This window comes from Photinus pyralis, unplaced genomic scaffold (assembly GCF_008802855.1).
Source record: "Photinus pyralis isolate 1611_PpyrPB1 unplaced genomic scaffold, Ppyr1.3 Ppyr1.4_LG3b, whole genome shotgun sequence".
Lineage (NCBI taxonomy): Eukaryota > Metazoa > Arthropoda > Insecta > Coleoptera > Lampyridae > Photinus > Photinus pyralis.
The window spans coordinates 624,483-640,671 of record NW_022170510.1 but is presented as its reverse complement, the minus strand read 5'-3'; the positions used below and the strand labels follow the sequence as shown (position 1 = coordinate 640,671).

At 38.3% G+C, this 16,189-nt stretch overlaps 3 protein-coding genes across 4 annotated transcripts in view; 1 reads left to right on the top strand and 2 right to left on the bottom strand.

Moving 5' to 3' along the window:
- Positions 1-16,189, top strand: part of LOC116166700 (protein O-mannosyl-transferase TMTC1-like) — a 435,955-nt gene that overhangs the window by 283,456 nt on the left and 136,310 nt on the right. The gene's annotated exons all lie outside the window — the stretch shown is intronic.
- Positions 1,237-2,737, bottom strand: LOC116166704. The gene is made up of 4 exons (XM_031481783.1): positions 2,278-2,737; positions 2,115-2,192; positions 1,938-2,027; positions 1,237-1,879 (listed from the first exon to the last, which is right to left on the bottom strand). Exons 1-4 carry the CDS (start codon positions 2,574-2,576, stop codon positions 1,540-1,542), a joined length of 807 nt encoding a protein of 268 aa, XP_031337643.1. The 5' UTR covers positions 2,577-2,737; the 3' UTR covers positions 1,237-1,539.
- Positions 6,340-7,722, bottom strand: LOC116166705. Its single transcript, XM_031481784.1, has 4 exons — positions 7,427-7,722; positions 7,276-7,371; positions 7,048-7,188; positions 6,340-6,989 (listed from the first exon to the last, which is right to left on the bottom strand). Exons 1-4 carry the CDS (start codon positions 7,660-7,662, stop codon positions 6,689-6,691), a joined length of 774 nt encoding a protein of 257 aa, XP_031337644.1. The 5' UTR covers positions 7,663-7,722; the 3' UTR covers positions 6,340-6,688.

Genomic DNA, 16,189 nt, shown 5'->3' with positions numbered 1-16,189 from the left:
AAAATTAGCAATAATGTGGTGCACCGTATTTGCTTACAATTTCTGTAGCTGTATGAATTTTTTTCGAGCCGTTTTGATTGCTCCATGAGTGCAAACTGGGCTGCGTGTGTGTTTGTCCCTTTGGTAAATTAACCAAAAGAATAATTAAGGTTAAATACCATTCGTTTAAAACTTTATAATACCGATAGGCTGATTTCGCGAAATACGCCATGTCAACATTAAAACTGCTAGTTTATTAGAATAAGGAAGTCGACAAAGTTCCCAGGAAAGTGGAAATTCTTTCTGCGATTAGAGGTTACTGAACACGAGCGCGCGCGAGATTCTAAAATAGAACTTATCACCTGCAAATTGGGAAAGAATATGTACAGTAATAATGCAATTCTCAATTTATCCATTAGCAAAAAATAAGTATGCACCGCTCATTTTGAAGCGGAACATTTTCGCAAAACATGCAAGCGTATACCTAACAAATAACTGTAATCGAGCTTCATAATACGTAAAATAATTATTTATTTGGAATCACAATTCGCTTGACAGATTTAAAAGTATCGTGAATGCATCGAAAACGAAATATTTTTCAATAGCAACGTAATAGGAAATAGTTTCGTGTACCGTATTTGCTGTATTATTACAATTTCTACTGAATGTAAAGCTGAATGAAATTTTCCAAATAGTATCGATCGTTCATTGTCCGTATTGATCGCTTCATTACGACTAGGGAGCGTGTGCTAACCAAATCATTAAAATTGGGATTCGTTTAAAACTGATTTCGCTAAAATACGCGATATGAACATAAACTGCATTTTTTATTAGAATAAGGAAATCGTCAAAGTTCCAAGAATTTCTGCGATAAGACGGTAATGAACCTGCAATCTCGAGCGCGCGAATCTATAATAAAAGACCTGTAAATTGGGAAACAATAACGTACCTACAGTCTTAATACAATTTCCAATTTAACAATTAGCAGAAAATGAGTTCCTACGTACCTATTAGAAAAAGCAACCCTCCATAGCGGAATAATTTATCCATTTTTTTCGCACATATGCAAGCGCACCTAACAAATAACTGTAATTACTCTTTTTGGCTGAAATTCCTCAAATTCTACACTGTTTGTTTATATCATTCGATGACAGATAGTATACACTTTCCGAATTTAGTCACAAAAATATTTTTTTGTTAAAAGAAACCACGAAAAATTTGAATTTTAAGAGCAGCAAGTGCGGTTTTTGTGCCTCCTCCACGCCCCGCAAGCCACCCAACCCGGCGATTCTCCGATTTAGCAACCACTTCAACTCCTTTTGCATCTCTTTTTTATTAATTACACGTATGTAGTTAATTAACACATACAAATTACAATAACTACACCTTATGGTTAGACAATTGTTCTAACTTCTCATGCGCAACTTTTGCCACATATTCTTCGAGGTTTTTCACCTACGCTGAAAAAATTAAGCAATCTTCCCTTTTGGTGTGTGTGAATGGAAATGACAACGAACATATACTATAACCCTTTATTACTATAATTTTATTATTATCTATTTACAAATTATTCACTAAAAATGTCATTAACTTATTGATATACTCCACCTCCCCCTGTATCGCTGCTTCATTTTCGCGTGAAGCCGCCAACTCCACGCTGAGCCGCTGGGTGGTGTCCCTAGCTTCAAGCATACGGCGTTCGTAAATTGGCACCATTTTTAGCAGGCGCGCATATGTAGCCTGCGCTACCTGCTTCGGTGTCGCTGCTGTGGGGAAATCCATGAAGATATTATTATCTTCATCGTCCTCTAGTCGTTTTCCCACGCCGTATACCTGCAGCATGGTTTCCAGGCTCTTACCCCCAGGGCTCCTTGTAAGGGCGATACTCGTCGAAGTCGTACTGCATAAAAAGAACACAGCATTAGAAGTATGTATTTCACATATTGTACTGAACTTACGTTTGTTCATTTTGGGGCCACTTTGATGTTAGCAATGCGGCTGGTGGTGGATGAGTTGGCGAGGGTGATCTAATTTGAGGCGGATACACTCTGCAACAAATATAATCGCTCGTTAATACTTACATACTAATTTGCATGGGATCTTCTACTATAGCAATACAACTGAAGAATATTTACCGATTTTGTTGCACCGTACTAGTAGCATCCAACTCATCCATCAGCTGCGACAACTGATGATCCTCTATAGTCACCGCGCTGTAATAAAACATGAAATTATAGTATTCACACGAAGGAATCAATTCGATCTATAATAATTGCAGATGTAAAAAATGTATTTTACCGTATTTCAGTTTGTCGCGCCCCAGACTCGTCATCGGAATGAATCGTTATGATTGAATATTGATCATCTAATAGGGGTGGTAAGCTCGGCCCCGCCATGGATCTCAACGGTAGCAACGGCGGTGGTTGCTGCTTTATATGCAGGCAACTTGTTGTTGCTGTTGAGGGTTGCACCACTACCACATCACTTAAGATTTGCGCTTTCTTTGTTGGTGGGGCAAATCGCACAGTTTTCGGGGTTGTGATCTTTTTTTTCATCGATAATGAAATTTTCGACGTTTTCTTAGGAGGTAGAGACATGATCGCGGTCGCGTGTTAACTGAATAAATTGCGTCAACTATTTCTAGTATTTATTATAAAATTTTTGCGAACGTTTGCAGAACTCATGGGAATGAGAGAGATAGCACATAATTTCTCCGGAAGAGATAACAAAATGCAACGTAGCATTTATTCAGGTTGTTTGACCTCTTGCATTTGTCCTTCATCATGAGCAGTTGCTGTATATAAAAGGAATCGATTGTCGTTAATTCAAATAATTGCGTCTCCCGATTTGTGCGGAATACATATCTTGTTGTTGTTACTGGGTTGGTGCTACGCTCGTACTCACAAGCAATTCCGTACAGTGTCGGTGATCGCGAATCGATACCAATTTGATACCAACTTACTCGTTGCTTGCACTTGGATAATTTTGAGTTTTTGTGTAAGTATGTCGACAGCTTCGACTACGTCTGTGGCGTCCCTTAGCAGTGACATAGTTCGACTTACACGACACGCTGTCAAATTAATAAAGAGCAAATCGGAAATCTCTAGACACCTTGTGATCTTACGTAATAATATAAGTATAGTAGAAAACGCAATTACCAATAGGATTCATTTAGATAGTCCCAATGAAAACCCTATTAGGCTTGAAGCTAATTTAGGGATACTTAAATTCTATTTGGCTCTGTTACACCATAAATTACGAAGTGTATCCAAAAAAGAGGGTTGTGGAATTAGTGCTTCCGCAACCGATGGTGCTACTACCTCCCATTTCCCTAATCTCGTATGGCATCCTCTACATTCTTCTTTTCAAGGGAGAATTCTTACTGGAATTATTGTCAATTTAAGAGACAAAGATCCCTTAATATTTTTACATCGTGCCTATGATATAGTTCTACGAAAATTGCGCGAGCTATTGAAGAGCTCAATGTTAAAAGTTAACGTGATACTTGCTTGCGATTTTATTAATCCCCAAAACCTTAATGTTGACTTAAAAACTTTTGCAACTAGAAACTCCGTCATAGATATTGGAACCAATCTGAGAGAATGGTACGAGTTTGAGGTGATTGATAGATTGCAAACGAAGCTTGGATCATTCGAAGAATGTGATTCTGGGTGGGCTTTGAGCCAAATTCTCTATTTAAAAGTTAACATAAATAAATATGTCCCTATTAGAGTAGGAAAGTTCTCCACTTATGTCAAATTACCTCGTTTTCTCGCTCTTAAAAGAGCTATTATTAATGTAAAGAATAATGATCAATATTGCTTCTTATGGTCCGTGGTCTCGGCCTTGTACCCCGCGCTATCAAATGCCGACAAAACCTATAATTATCCTCATTTTGATGAAGTGCTAAATCGTAGATCTATTCAATTTCCCATTAAACTGACCGACATAAAAAAATTTGAGCGACTAAATAACCTCGCAATTAATTTATATTGTTTGGATAGGAGGAGCGTACTCCCTTTCATGTTAAGTACGAACCACGAAAACGCTACCGTGACAATAAATTTATTGGTGTTGTCGTCTGATTCAACCGTTAATCGTTCTGCTAATCGTACAAATTACCATTTTGCCTGGATTAAAAATTTATCGCGTTTATTGTCCTCGCAATTGTCAAATCATTGCCATTCAAAATTTTTTTGTAACATTTGCTTGAACCACTTCTCTTCTAATATGCTCTTGGATAAGCACACCGTTCGTTGTCATCAGGTAAATAAATGTGCAGTGAGATTGCCTAGTTACGATGAAAATTTTTTACAGTTTTCCCACTTTTCTAATAAGGAAAAGGTGCCGTTTGCTATTTATGCTGATATTGAAAGCATTTTGATGAAATGTGATGACCTTTGCAATGAAAATAGAAACACTAAACTGTTTCAAAAGCATATACCCTTTAGCATTGCTTTTTATCTAAAATGTGCTTATGATAGTAGTATAGTATAGCCGGTTCAAAATCAATGTCACTGGAAGGTCAAACGTAGACGTGGGTTTGAAACTCTGCTAAATAAATGTCACTGGCAAGTCAAACGTAGACGTGGGTTTGAAACTCTGCTAAATCAATGTCACTGAAGATGAAACGTGGACGTGGGTTTGAAACTCTGCTAAAATCAATGTCACTGAAGGTGAAACGTGGACGTGGGTTTGAAACTGCTAAAATCAATGTCACTGAAAGGTCAAACGTAGACGGCGGTTCTTGCCTGAACTAAAGTGGTTATGAGCTAACGTCAAGGTCAAATGGTTCTGAACTTGGGTCAAGCAGGACCTTGAGTCGTTGCCTCGTAGGTAACAGGTCGATTGTGAAAACTAAAGTGGTTCTGAACTATGCTCATTGAAGGTTGTAACTCGATCGTGGTTTATTTCTTGGGTAATGGTGCGTATAAAGGGTTTAGCAGAGCACCGTAGAAGTCATATTCATAAAGAATAGGTACCAGTAAGGATGTCAAAAGTAAATAGGATAACTGCGAAAGTGAGCAGACAGAGACAAGGAATAGACGATTTACTAAGAAAAATTAAAAAGTTGAAGTGGGATTTAGAAGTGCTAGATGTACAGCGAAAATTGAATAAAATACAACTAAAGCCAAGAAGTCCAACGCGCAATACAGGAGAATGCCGAAAAAATTAAGTGTGTTCAAGCTAATAAGCAAGAATTATGAATTACGACGCGTCGCTTAAATGAACCTAAATGTACCTACTTGACGTACTTATTGATAGAGGAAAATAAAGATTTGTATACATTGTATTTCTTATTTTACTTGACAAGTGAACTGGTCCATTTACCCTAGCAAATAATAAAAATATTAAATACAAAGGCCAGTTTCTTATGCATTCGAATGCAAATCATAATTTCTAATTGATTATGTGTTCGATTGATCGATTATAAAATTTTATACCAAAAACCTTTAATATAAATGACATCCTAATTAATCATGTAGGTGAGGCGTACATTTAAATAGACATAAAACGCAAATAATAGGCATTTTACGCTCAATGGGAATTATTAATTTTAGCTCTAGGAACTTCTCGTAAAGCAAAATGAATAAAACGCGCATCTACTGCACTTCCAATGGTGCGCATTAATTTGCATCTACAACTAATTAGCTATTCTTAAAACGTCGAATTACCTACGAATGCAATGTTTTTGGCACTAACACATCTATGATAATCGTTATTATTAAATACATAACGAAAAAATGCGGCGACGTTATTGTAAATGAACCCGAATCAAATATGTGCAATTTTTCATGTTGAGTTTTCTCTAAAAAAATATTAAGCGTGAAATTGTCTCATGCACACGTATTTGTTTGACCTAATTTCTATAACATCGTACCTAGAAAAGATTATGCATAGAAAAAGTGCATCGCACAGAATTTAAACGCGCGATAAAAAGATATTCAACCCGCAACTGCATATCCGGCGCGCGGGAACGAAGTTCATTCTTTGGTCAGCTGCGGAAACGCGCTTTGAATTTTACTACCGTTATTCGTGAAAAAATTGTTTTGGGTGTATTTATCAGTTTAAAAATTCCAAAATACGTAAATGTAGCTTTTCTTAAGTGCAAATGTGTAAGTACAAATTAAATTTTCACGGCACTTTTCGGTAATATGTAGAGGACCTCATTTTGCGGTTAATGCATTGAAATTTTTGGAAAATTATACTTCCAATAGATAAAACACTTCTTATAAAATGCATTTGCCTTTGAGAAAAATTTTTAAACTGCATAGAACCCACGACAAATTTAAAAATTCCAGGAGCGCAAAATTTTTGAACTTATTGTTAACCCTTCCCCTCTACCCCCACCACCCCTGGGTAACGTACCATACCATATCAACTCGTTTTGCATCTCTTTCGCTACTTACGGACGTACATCTTATTCTCTATCGACGTCCACCTTTACTTACTACACACGCTTTTCCATTATAATGCAACTCACTTTACATATCTACTTAACCCATTGCATTGTGCAAAGTTACACTTATGCAACTAATCACACTACGTTATGCACTTTTGGTTGCATACTTTTTCCAATGTCACATTTCTTTATTAGCAGGTGATGTGAACAATTTTTTTTTGTTCAATGTAAACGACAATTATCTTACAACCTTTTATTTATTAAAACTATCTTACAACAATTTAATTTATTACAACTATATATAGACTATTTCCTACCACAAAAATTAACAAAGCTTAAAATGTACCGCATGTCCCCTTCAATTTTTCTTTCCTCCATCCGGGACGCCTCCACTTGACGTTCCAATTGAGAGGTTTTGTCCTGCGTTTCTTGCAGTTGGATGGCATACTTCTGCAGCATTTTCTGCAGAAGTTGGTGCGCCTGGGAAGCAATCTCCCGCGCTGCAGGAATTGGAACCGCCGAAGTGGACGGCATCTCAGGTGTGTACCCCGCCTCCTGCCCTTGAATTTTCAGCAGGGCTTCTAAATTTTTCTCGCCACATTTGCGCCTGTAACGATGAAACAAATTTTTAGTTATATTCGATTTCATTTTTTTTAACAACTTACCGTCTCTTCGCACACACCCTGGGATCGACCGGTTCGTCTTCGGACTTTCCGGCCTGCTCTAGAGGTGGAAGAGGAGCTCGAAATTCTGGTGGTGGAGTGGGCGACTTCTGCTGCTCTGACAAATGTGGCGTTGGGACAACTCTACAAAGAAATAGGTGTGTTCTTGAAACATGTACTTTCCAACATTAATTATTATTATTATTATTAAACATAAACTTTTATACTAACCGTTCGCTGGAGTATAAATGGTCCGCAGCGTCACCTCCGTCTAATTGGGCCATCACTAATTCCACATCAAAATTCTCCCACAGGTTGGCAGGAGTTCTATAACAAATTATCATTGCTACATAAAATCAAGGGCACAATTAATGATACTTACTGGACTGTTGAATTATCCGAATGGATGGTGATGACACTACATTGGTCACCATCCATAAACGGCGCCGCCGGGAACGGTTTATTGTTACCGGGTACCACTTTTTTCGGCGAGTGGGGGAACAGATTATTATCGGTGCAAGTACTACTGTTCCCCACTTTGTTGCTTTCTAACATGTTCTGTAGAATGTTAGTTGGTGCCGGTTTTTTCAATGATAGTTTGGATTTACGTGACGACATTGTAATTGTGTTAATTCTGTTGCGCGACGACGATAGAACTGACAAACGGAAGGAAATTTCTACTATTACAAACTCTCTGTTATCGTTTGCAAAATACTAAAGAGGGATATATTTAATAAGTGAGAACAACACATCGTATGATTTCCGGAATCAAATAACTGCATTGTCAGCTTTTGAACACCTACTAGTTGCTTACAGTCTTGCGCAAAAGGTGACCTTGAACACTTTGTCTATATAAGGCGATAATTGCCCTTAATTTGGTTACTTACACCTTCACCTTTCCACTCGTGGAGATTTTCGAGAGTACGAGTTCAACACTATCAACACGCAAGGTGACTGTGGAGAGTTCAATCCGGCGTAAATTTTAACAGTCTTGAGTTAAAGTTACAGTAAGTACCTACTAATTACAATGGAGTCTACATCCCTGGCAAGACTTAGCAGTGATATAGTTAAGACAACCCGAAAAGCTGTTGCATTATTAAAACATCTGAATTTGTAAAGCACATTTCGATAATAAGGGAAAACATTTCTTTGCTACAAAATGCTATCGATAACAACATTCATTTAGATAGTCGTAGTGAAAATCCCATTACGCTAGAAAGTAATTTGGCTATATTGAGATACTATTTAGTTACATTACGCGAACAATTGAAAGATGTTTCGAGAAAAAGCGGTTGTGGAATAAGTCATACGCCTGCTCCTTCTACTAGTGATCGTAATTCGCCAGTCCTAATTTGGCAAACCTTAAATTCTTGCTTTCAAAGTAGATTACTTACTGGTATTATTGTAAATACCGGTTTCAAAGACCCTTTAATTTTCTTAGAGAAAGCATTCGGCAATGTTGTACGGAAAATTCGGCCCATGTTAAGGCAAAGTATGTTGAAAGTTAATGTGTCTCTTTCTTGTGACTTTGTAAACCCCAACAATCTTGACGTCAATATAAAAACTTTTGCCACAAAAAATTCGGTTCTTGACATTGGCACTAATCTCGGAGAGTGGTATCTAAGAGAGGTGTATCATCCATTGCAGACAAAGCTTGGGGGTTTCGAAGAATGTAATTCGGGGTGGGCGTTAAGGGAGGTTTTGTATTTAAAGGTAAACATAAATAAATATGTTCCCATTAGGGGGGGACGCTTTTCCACATATATTAATCTCCCTCGGTTTATAGCTTATAAGAGAGCCGTAGTGAATGTTAAAAATAACGATAAGTGTTGTTTCCTGTGGTCAATTGTCTCGGCTCTTTATCCGGCGCAATCGAATCCCAACCGAACTAGTAGCTATCCCCACTTCGATGCGGTTCTGAATCGTGGATCTATTCAATTCCCAATTAAAGTAACCGATATAAAGAAGTTTGAAAAGTTGAATAATCTCGCTATTAACTTATACTGCATAGAGAAGAGAAACGTACTGCCTTTCATGTTGAGTAGAAATCATGCAAATGGAGCCAACCCGATCAATTTGTTAGTCTTGTCATCCGAAAATGGCATTACTCGAACCGATAGTAATAGATCGTACCATTTTGCTTGGATAAAAAATCTCTCTCGCCTATTGTCGTCGCAACTATCAAATAGGGAGCATTCCAAATTTTTCTGTCACATATGCTTAAATCATTTCTCTTCGAAGCACATACTGGAAAAGCATACCGTCCGCTGCCATCAAATAAATAAATGTGCACTAAGATTGCCCGTTGAATCTGAAAAAATTGTGCAGTTTTCTCACTATTCGAATAAGGAAAAAGTACCGTTTGTGATTTATGCTGATATAGAAAGCATTTTGGTAAAGTGTGACAATTCTTGCGGTGTGGGGAAAAACACTAACCCATTTCAAAAGCATATACCTCATAGCATTGCGTTTTATTTCAAGTGTGCTTATGACGATTCACTCTCTAAGTTTTTTTTGTATCGGGGCCCGGATTGTGTAAAATGGTTTATTAGTCAGTTGCGTACCATTGCTATGTGGGCAAATACAAAGATTAACAACCCTTTGCCGATGGAAAAATTGAGTGCAGCTCAGCAGAATGATTTCGAGAACGCCACTCATTGCCACATATGTGAAAAGCCGTTTTTGGAAAATGAGATTCGTTGTCGCGATCACTGCCATCTCAGCTCAAAATATCGCGGCCCAGCGCACCAGCAATGCAATATAAACTACCAAGACAGTCACACAATCCCCGTGGTCTTTCATAATCTGAGTGGATACGATGCGCACTTCATTATCCGCGAACTTGCAACCGCTATACCTGGCCAAATAAAACTTTTACCTTTAAACAAAGAGAAGTATATTTCGTTTACGAAATATGTGGAAAATACCAGCATTAACTTTAGATTTATCGACTCCTTTAGGTTTATGAGCAGCAGTATAGAAAAACTCGCTTCGTACTTAGGAGACGACAAAAAAACTATAGCGAAATCGCAAAGTCGCAACGATGCCGAATTCAAATTGCTCATGCGAAAGGGTGTTTTTCCCTATGAGTATGTCGACTCGTGGGAAAAGTTAAATGAAACCCGATTACCGCCGAAAAATGAATTTTTCAGTTCGTTGCGTAACGACGGCGTGAATGACGAAGATTATGAGCATGCTTTAAATCTTTGGAACGTATTTTCTATTCAAACTCTCGGTCAATACTCGGATTTGTATTTGAAAACTGACGTGCTTCTTTTGGCAGACGTATTTGAAAATTTTCGCGCCACTTGTCTGAAAACCTACAAACTCGATCCTCTTCATTATTACACTGCGCCGGGCCTCGCTTTCGATGCCATGCTCAAAATTACAGAGATTAAATTGGAACTATTAACAGACATCGATCAAGTTATGTTCGTAGAGAAGGGTATTAGGGGTGGAATCACTCAATGTTCCACTAGATACGCGAAGGCGAACAACAAATACATGAATGACGACTATCGTCCTGACCTTGAATCGATTTATTTAATGTATTTTGATATTAACTCCCTTTACGGAGCTACAATGTGTGAAGCATTGCCTTATGGGGAGTTCTCTTTCGTAGACGATTTTGAATCGTTAGACATATTAAATCATCCCGATGATGCAGATATCGGTTACATTGTGGACTGTGATTTTGATTATCCGAAGGAATTACATGAGTCCCATAGCGACCTTCCTTTGGCCCCCGAACACATGTGTCCTCCCGGCTCTAGAATAAAGAAATTAATGCTTACTTTGTTCCCGAAACGCAACTACGTATTACACTACCGAAATTTAAAGCTTTACATTAAACATGGACTGAAACTTGTTAAAATTAACCGTGTGTTGCGTTTCAAACAATCGGCGTGGTTAAAAAAATATATCGAATTGAATACACGTATGAGAAAACAGTCTACAAACGATTTTGAAATAAATTTTTATAAGCTAATGGTAAATAGCGTTTTTGGAAAACTGATGGAAAATGTAAGAAAATATAAAGATGTTCGCTTGGTGACAAAGTGGGAAGGTCGCTATGGCGCTCGTGCGTATATTTCCAAGCCAAACTTCCATAGCTGCACTCTTTTCGATGATGACGATATCGCGATAATAGAAATGAATCGGTTGGAGGTATTTCTTAACAAACCAATTTATGCGGGGTTGACGGTTTTAGACGTATCGAAAACTTTCCTCTACGACTTTCACTACAATTATGTATTACGGGAATTCGGTGATCGCGCAAAACTCCTGTACACCGACACTGATAGTCTTGTATACTCTTTTGCAGTGCCGGACATATATCAATCAATCAAAGAGAACATTAATCGATTCGACACATCCAGTTATAACCCAAATAATCCCTTTGGTATACCTCCTGTCAATAAAAAAGTCCCCGGATTGATGAAAGACGAAAACAATGGAAAAATAATGTTAGAGTTCGTGGGTTTAAGGGCAAAAATGTACGCGTACCGAGTGGACGACAAGGTGTTAAAAAAATCAAAAGGTTCGACAGCCGCTAGTATTCGTGAAATAACTTTACAAGATTACAAACGTTGCTTGTTTAACGATGACATTGTAAAAAGGGATCAATATCTAATTAGGTCACAGAAGCATTCTGTGTTCACCATAAGGCAGAATAAGGTGGTTCTTAGTCCTCACGATGATAAACGTTCTATCAGTTTAAATTGTATCAATACGCGGCCTTGGGGCTATAATTTGGCCTAATCCGCATATTTCGCGACCTCGAAACATCTTTCAATTGAATGCCTATTTTTTCAGATTATGAGCAACAGTTGCGGAAATCGTTCGGATAAAAAAGTGCAATTGGAGCGAGAATTATTTCAATCGTCTCACATAATATATACAAAACATTTAAAGAGTGCTTTAATGGACATTTGGTCAATTGAAAATTATGTGATCATTAATCAAATATTGCAAAACATTGTAATACCCGACGAGTGCTTCAACTGGTGCATCAAATCGACAAACGTTTGTTGCAATAAACTAACATTTTTATTTGACAAGAAAGAAGAACTTGACTGTACAGTTAGGCACTTTGTAAACAGATTTAGCATTTTAAGTGAAATGTGTGTTAGTAATAATCTTGCATTGTTACCTGAAGTTCCTTTACACATCAGAATGTATATCCTGGATTTAGTTAAGGACGCTCAATTTAATGTAGATAGCATAGTGAAAAATTATAAGAATTTTTTGTGCATAATGGACGATGCCATGTGTACGGCCATAGAATATGCGAACGTCAAGGCTCTTGAAATGTTGTATGATATTTGTATAAAGCGAAATGTGCAGTACAGATTTAGGCCATACGAGGACGCTCGCCATAAAAAAGTCTATAACTGGATACTGGAGAACATTCGCAGAGGCAGCGAAGTTCCAAACGCATCGCTGGGATGGACATGCGGGCCAGATAGCGCATTTTGGCCCTCTACCCAATTAAGCGACTACAAAAGAACATTTACGCTCCTTAAAAAAATCATGAAAGATGAACCAAAGGGAAATGTGGTTGTTAAAAACTTTGTATGGTAAAAAATAAAACAAAATATAACAGTTTATTTTAGTTTTATTTGTAATAGTACATCATACATTAAATAAACTTATAAAACTACGTTATCTTTATCAATCCACGACCTCTCGTCTAATCCCCACCACTTTACGTACACCTTGTCTTTCTTACGTTTTAACACTTTTTCCACCAAATATACATCCGAATACTTGGCTTTTTGCAGTTCTTGTTCATAAAATCCTCCTAGTATCGATTTTCCTTTCATGTCTTCCAATAAATACGTCACCGGATTGGTTATTCGAACTTTTACAATTTTGAAGAGTTCACTGGACCAGTTTGGTGTGTATCCTTTCGCAAATATGGATTTAAATTTGCTAATTCGAACAACATCGCCAACATTAAAACGATATCTCTTGTTGAAGAGCTTGATGTGGTGGTAGGCGTTCAGATGTGTGTCGCCCTTTACTTCGATCGGCTTCATCCCCGTTGTTCGATGTTTACGATTATTGTACTCGCTCGTGATTGATTCGATTGCATCAATCCATACATACTTTCCACGTAGACTAAACTGACGATACAAATAATTTTTGATCGTCCTAATTGTTCTTTCGGCTATGGCAGCTTTCTTTGTGCTGTACGTGGAATAGTGATTTATGCGTTTCTGCGCCATCAATTTGTTAAATGATTTGTTATAGAATTCCTTCCCGGCATCGGTTTGTAGATTTTTCGGTCTCCGTTTGGTAGTTTTGAAAATATCCTGTATGGCTTTTGTCACCTCCTCACCCGTTTTAGTCTTCAATCCTCTCGTCCACAGATATTTTGAAAAACAATCGATAACTACTAATATGTATTTGTAGCCTTTATTCTCTTTAGCGTAAGGTATAAATTCGGCTAAATCTGCTTGCCAAAGATCATCGAACCCTTTAATAACGGTGCGCCTACGTGGGAAGTTTTTGCGTGCCGCTTTATGTAGCTCGTTTACCACCTGCTGCATCCTCTATTACTTTATGCAAGGCTTCTTTGACCGCTTTCAACTCTTCCTTTAGTACTTCCACGTAATTGCGAAGACCATCTACAGGGGCTTTAGCGATCTGCATATAATATGTGAAGTATCCTTTATTTATGGCATCGCCGTCGTCTACTGGATCGGCCACATTCATCAACCGATTTCCGTTCAGATCCAGCCTTGTTGATAGGTAATGTTGTAAGGTTACAGCATCATGGCGCTCAATAGGATCCTCAACATTACTTAGTCTCTTACTTTTCACATTTATAGTATCGTCGGTAATGGAAAATTTTCTCTTGAGCAGTTTTCCAAATTGGGCATGGGTATGCGAACGTCCGAATTTATCCATGGCGAATGTAAGCAAAAAGACGGAATGGAGGTATTTATACTAGCTGACGTAAAAATCGTTGCGTGGGCTTTTGTATGTAACCCTCTTCGTATAGCTCTTCCACGATTGATATTATATCATTTCGTACTCCTGTGTTTCCTGCCATTTTTTCACCCCATAAAACCTCCAAATCCCTAATCAATTCATGCACGCTATTCCAGTATTTGTATTCGATCGGTCGGTCGAGTTCCTTGAATAGAGTAATACCGCTACCCGATTTCGCACGCCCCCTATTCGCCGCTTCCTCCTCCTTCAGTAGAGGCTTTATTATAAGCGTATACTTTTTGCCTTCGTCATCTATCGTCACCTCCGTCTTGCCCATTCTCCACTTATCCGTTTCGACATTATAATGAATTCCAAAGGTGGTATCAATTGCATTACTCGTATCTCTTATCATGCGCTCAACGTATATACGTGGTAGGTGTTTGTATTGTTCCAAAAAGGCTTGCGAACCTTGCATATCAAGTAATGAGGCAGATGATTCTGATGCGATAGAGGACTCTTCTTCTTCTTCCTCCGGTTGATGCTCGCCTATCACTGTACTCTGTAGAAATGATGGCGGCTGTCTCAATGATGGAGTAGCCGTGGGATGAAAAGGTCTAACCATAGGACTAATATCAGTTGGCGGATATTTTTGAAAGTATGGAAGTCTAGCCAGCGGACTGATCTCGGTAAGGGAAGATGGCCTTCGTCTCACTCGCAAGTAATAAGGTATCGCAGGGGTCGTACGTTGTTGTGGTGACTTTCTTTTTGCAGGAGATTGAGGTTTTTTAGGGGGTGATGTAAATACTTCGTCCTCTGGCTCCTCTTTTTTCGTCTCAATAGCCGATGATGATGATGATGATGACAGCGGTTCGATTTTCTTTACGATCTGGGAAAGCGGTTGAATTAGTGGTTTATACGTTCGTACAAACTCCACTTCTTTAATAAAACGATCCGTTTTGAGACGATTGTACTTTTGCTGTATCGCTTTACGAGCCTGAACTATTCGCCGTTTCAAGGCCATCTCCTTATTATCCATGATCAACAGAACAGGTAAACAGATAAAAAACAAGGGAACAGATACAATGGAACAGGGGTCTGTTTCTCAATAAGCTGTTTATTTGAAAGCTGTTTATTTTTGGAAGCTGTTGTCTTGATAGCTGTTTATTTCCAACTGAATAATAAACACGTTCTCATGGTATTATATAGTGATCGAAACCCTTCCTGAAACGACCGTTTGGCACATCCGCGTCCTTATTTATCACCATAAAGCCATAAGGAATTCGCCAACTTTCCGAGCACATCTCTCGGAAGAGCTGCATTGTTATGATGGGAGCGACGTGATCTTCATAAATGTGTCGCAAATTCAAATCGTCCTGTTCGAATAAGACAATTAAGTTAGCATTGTCTCGAATCAATTGTTTAGGAATTTTAGAATACGTCTGACCCAAGTAGAAACAGTCGACGGCGTTATGCCTCCCCATTGAAAAGTACGCTCTAATGTTATCCTGTTTTTCACAAGCGATATCGTCAAAAATAAAAACTGAATTAGAGTTAGCCGCATTTGGTTCCATAATGTCAGCATTCTCGCTAAATGTGAAGAAGCCAATATCCTTCATCGGCTTCAGAATTTCCCCCAAAAGCCTATATTTGTCCTGATTCAGCGATTTAGAATAGACGTACACGTGTTTAAAGCGTAGACCGTTGGGCTCAGTAAGCAGACTGAGCATCGTATTTGTTTTACCGCAATTAGAAGGTCCACAGATTAAGCATCTTATGCTATTTGGAAGTAACTCGCCGTGCTTTTTGCGCTTCACATTTGGCGTTATAAAAGTATCTAGATTTTGAATGGGCAGCTTATGCTCCTGCGTCACCACCTTCATTTTAGGCGGTTATAATAAAACTACGAACATTTTCATCATTACATTTTATTTATACATTAAAAAAATACAACTTATAGTTTTTTCACTTCCCCGGTCAGAGGATTGTATTGAACTAGTGCGTCGTGCAGGATCAGACAATAAGCAACCGTTCCCGCCTCGAAGGCCTCCATCGACTCCATTTCCAGCTTAACATCTACAGTCGAATGCTTCAGAGATTCGTTTTGTTTCGAACAGTCCAGCACAAAGATTGGACAACTTTTAAAATACAAATAGTCAAACAGAGCGTCTTGCTCATCCTTGGCATAATAATCTCGTCGAAAGTTTAC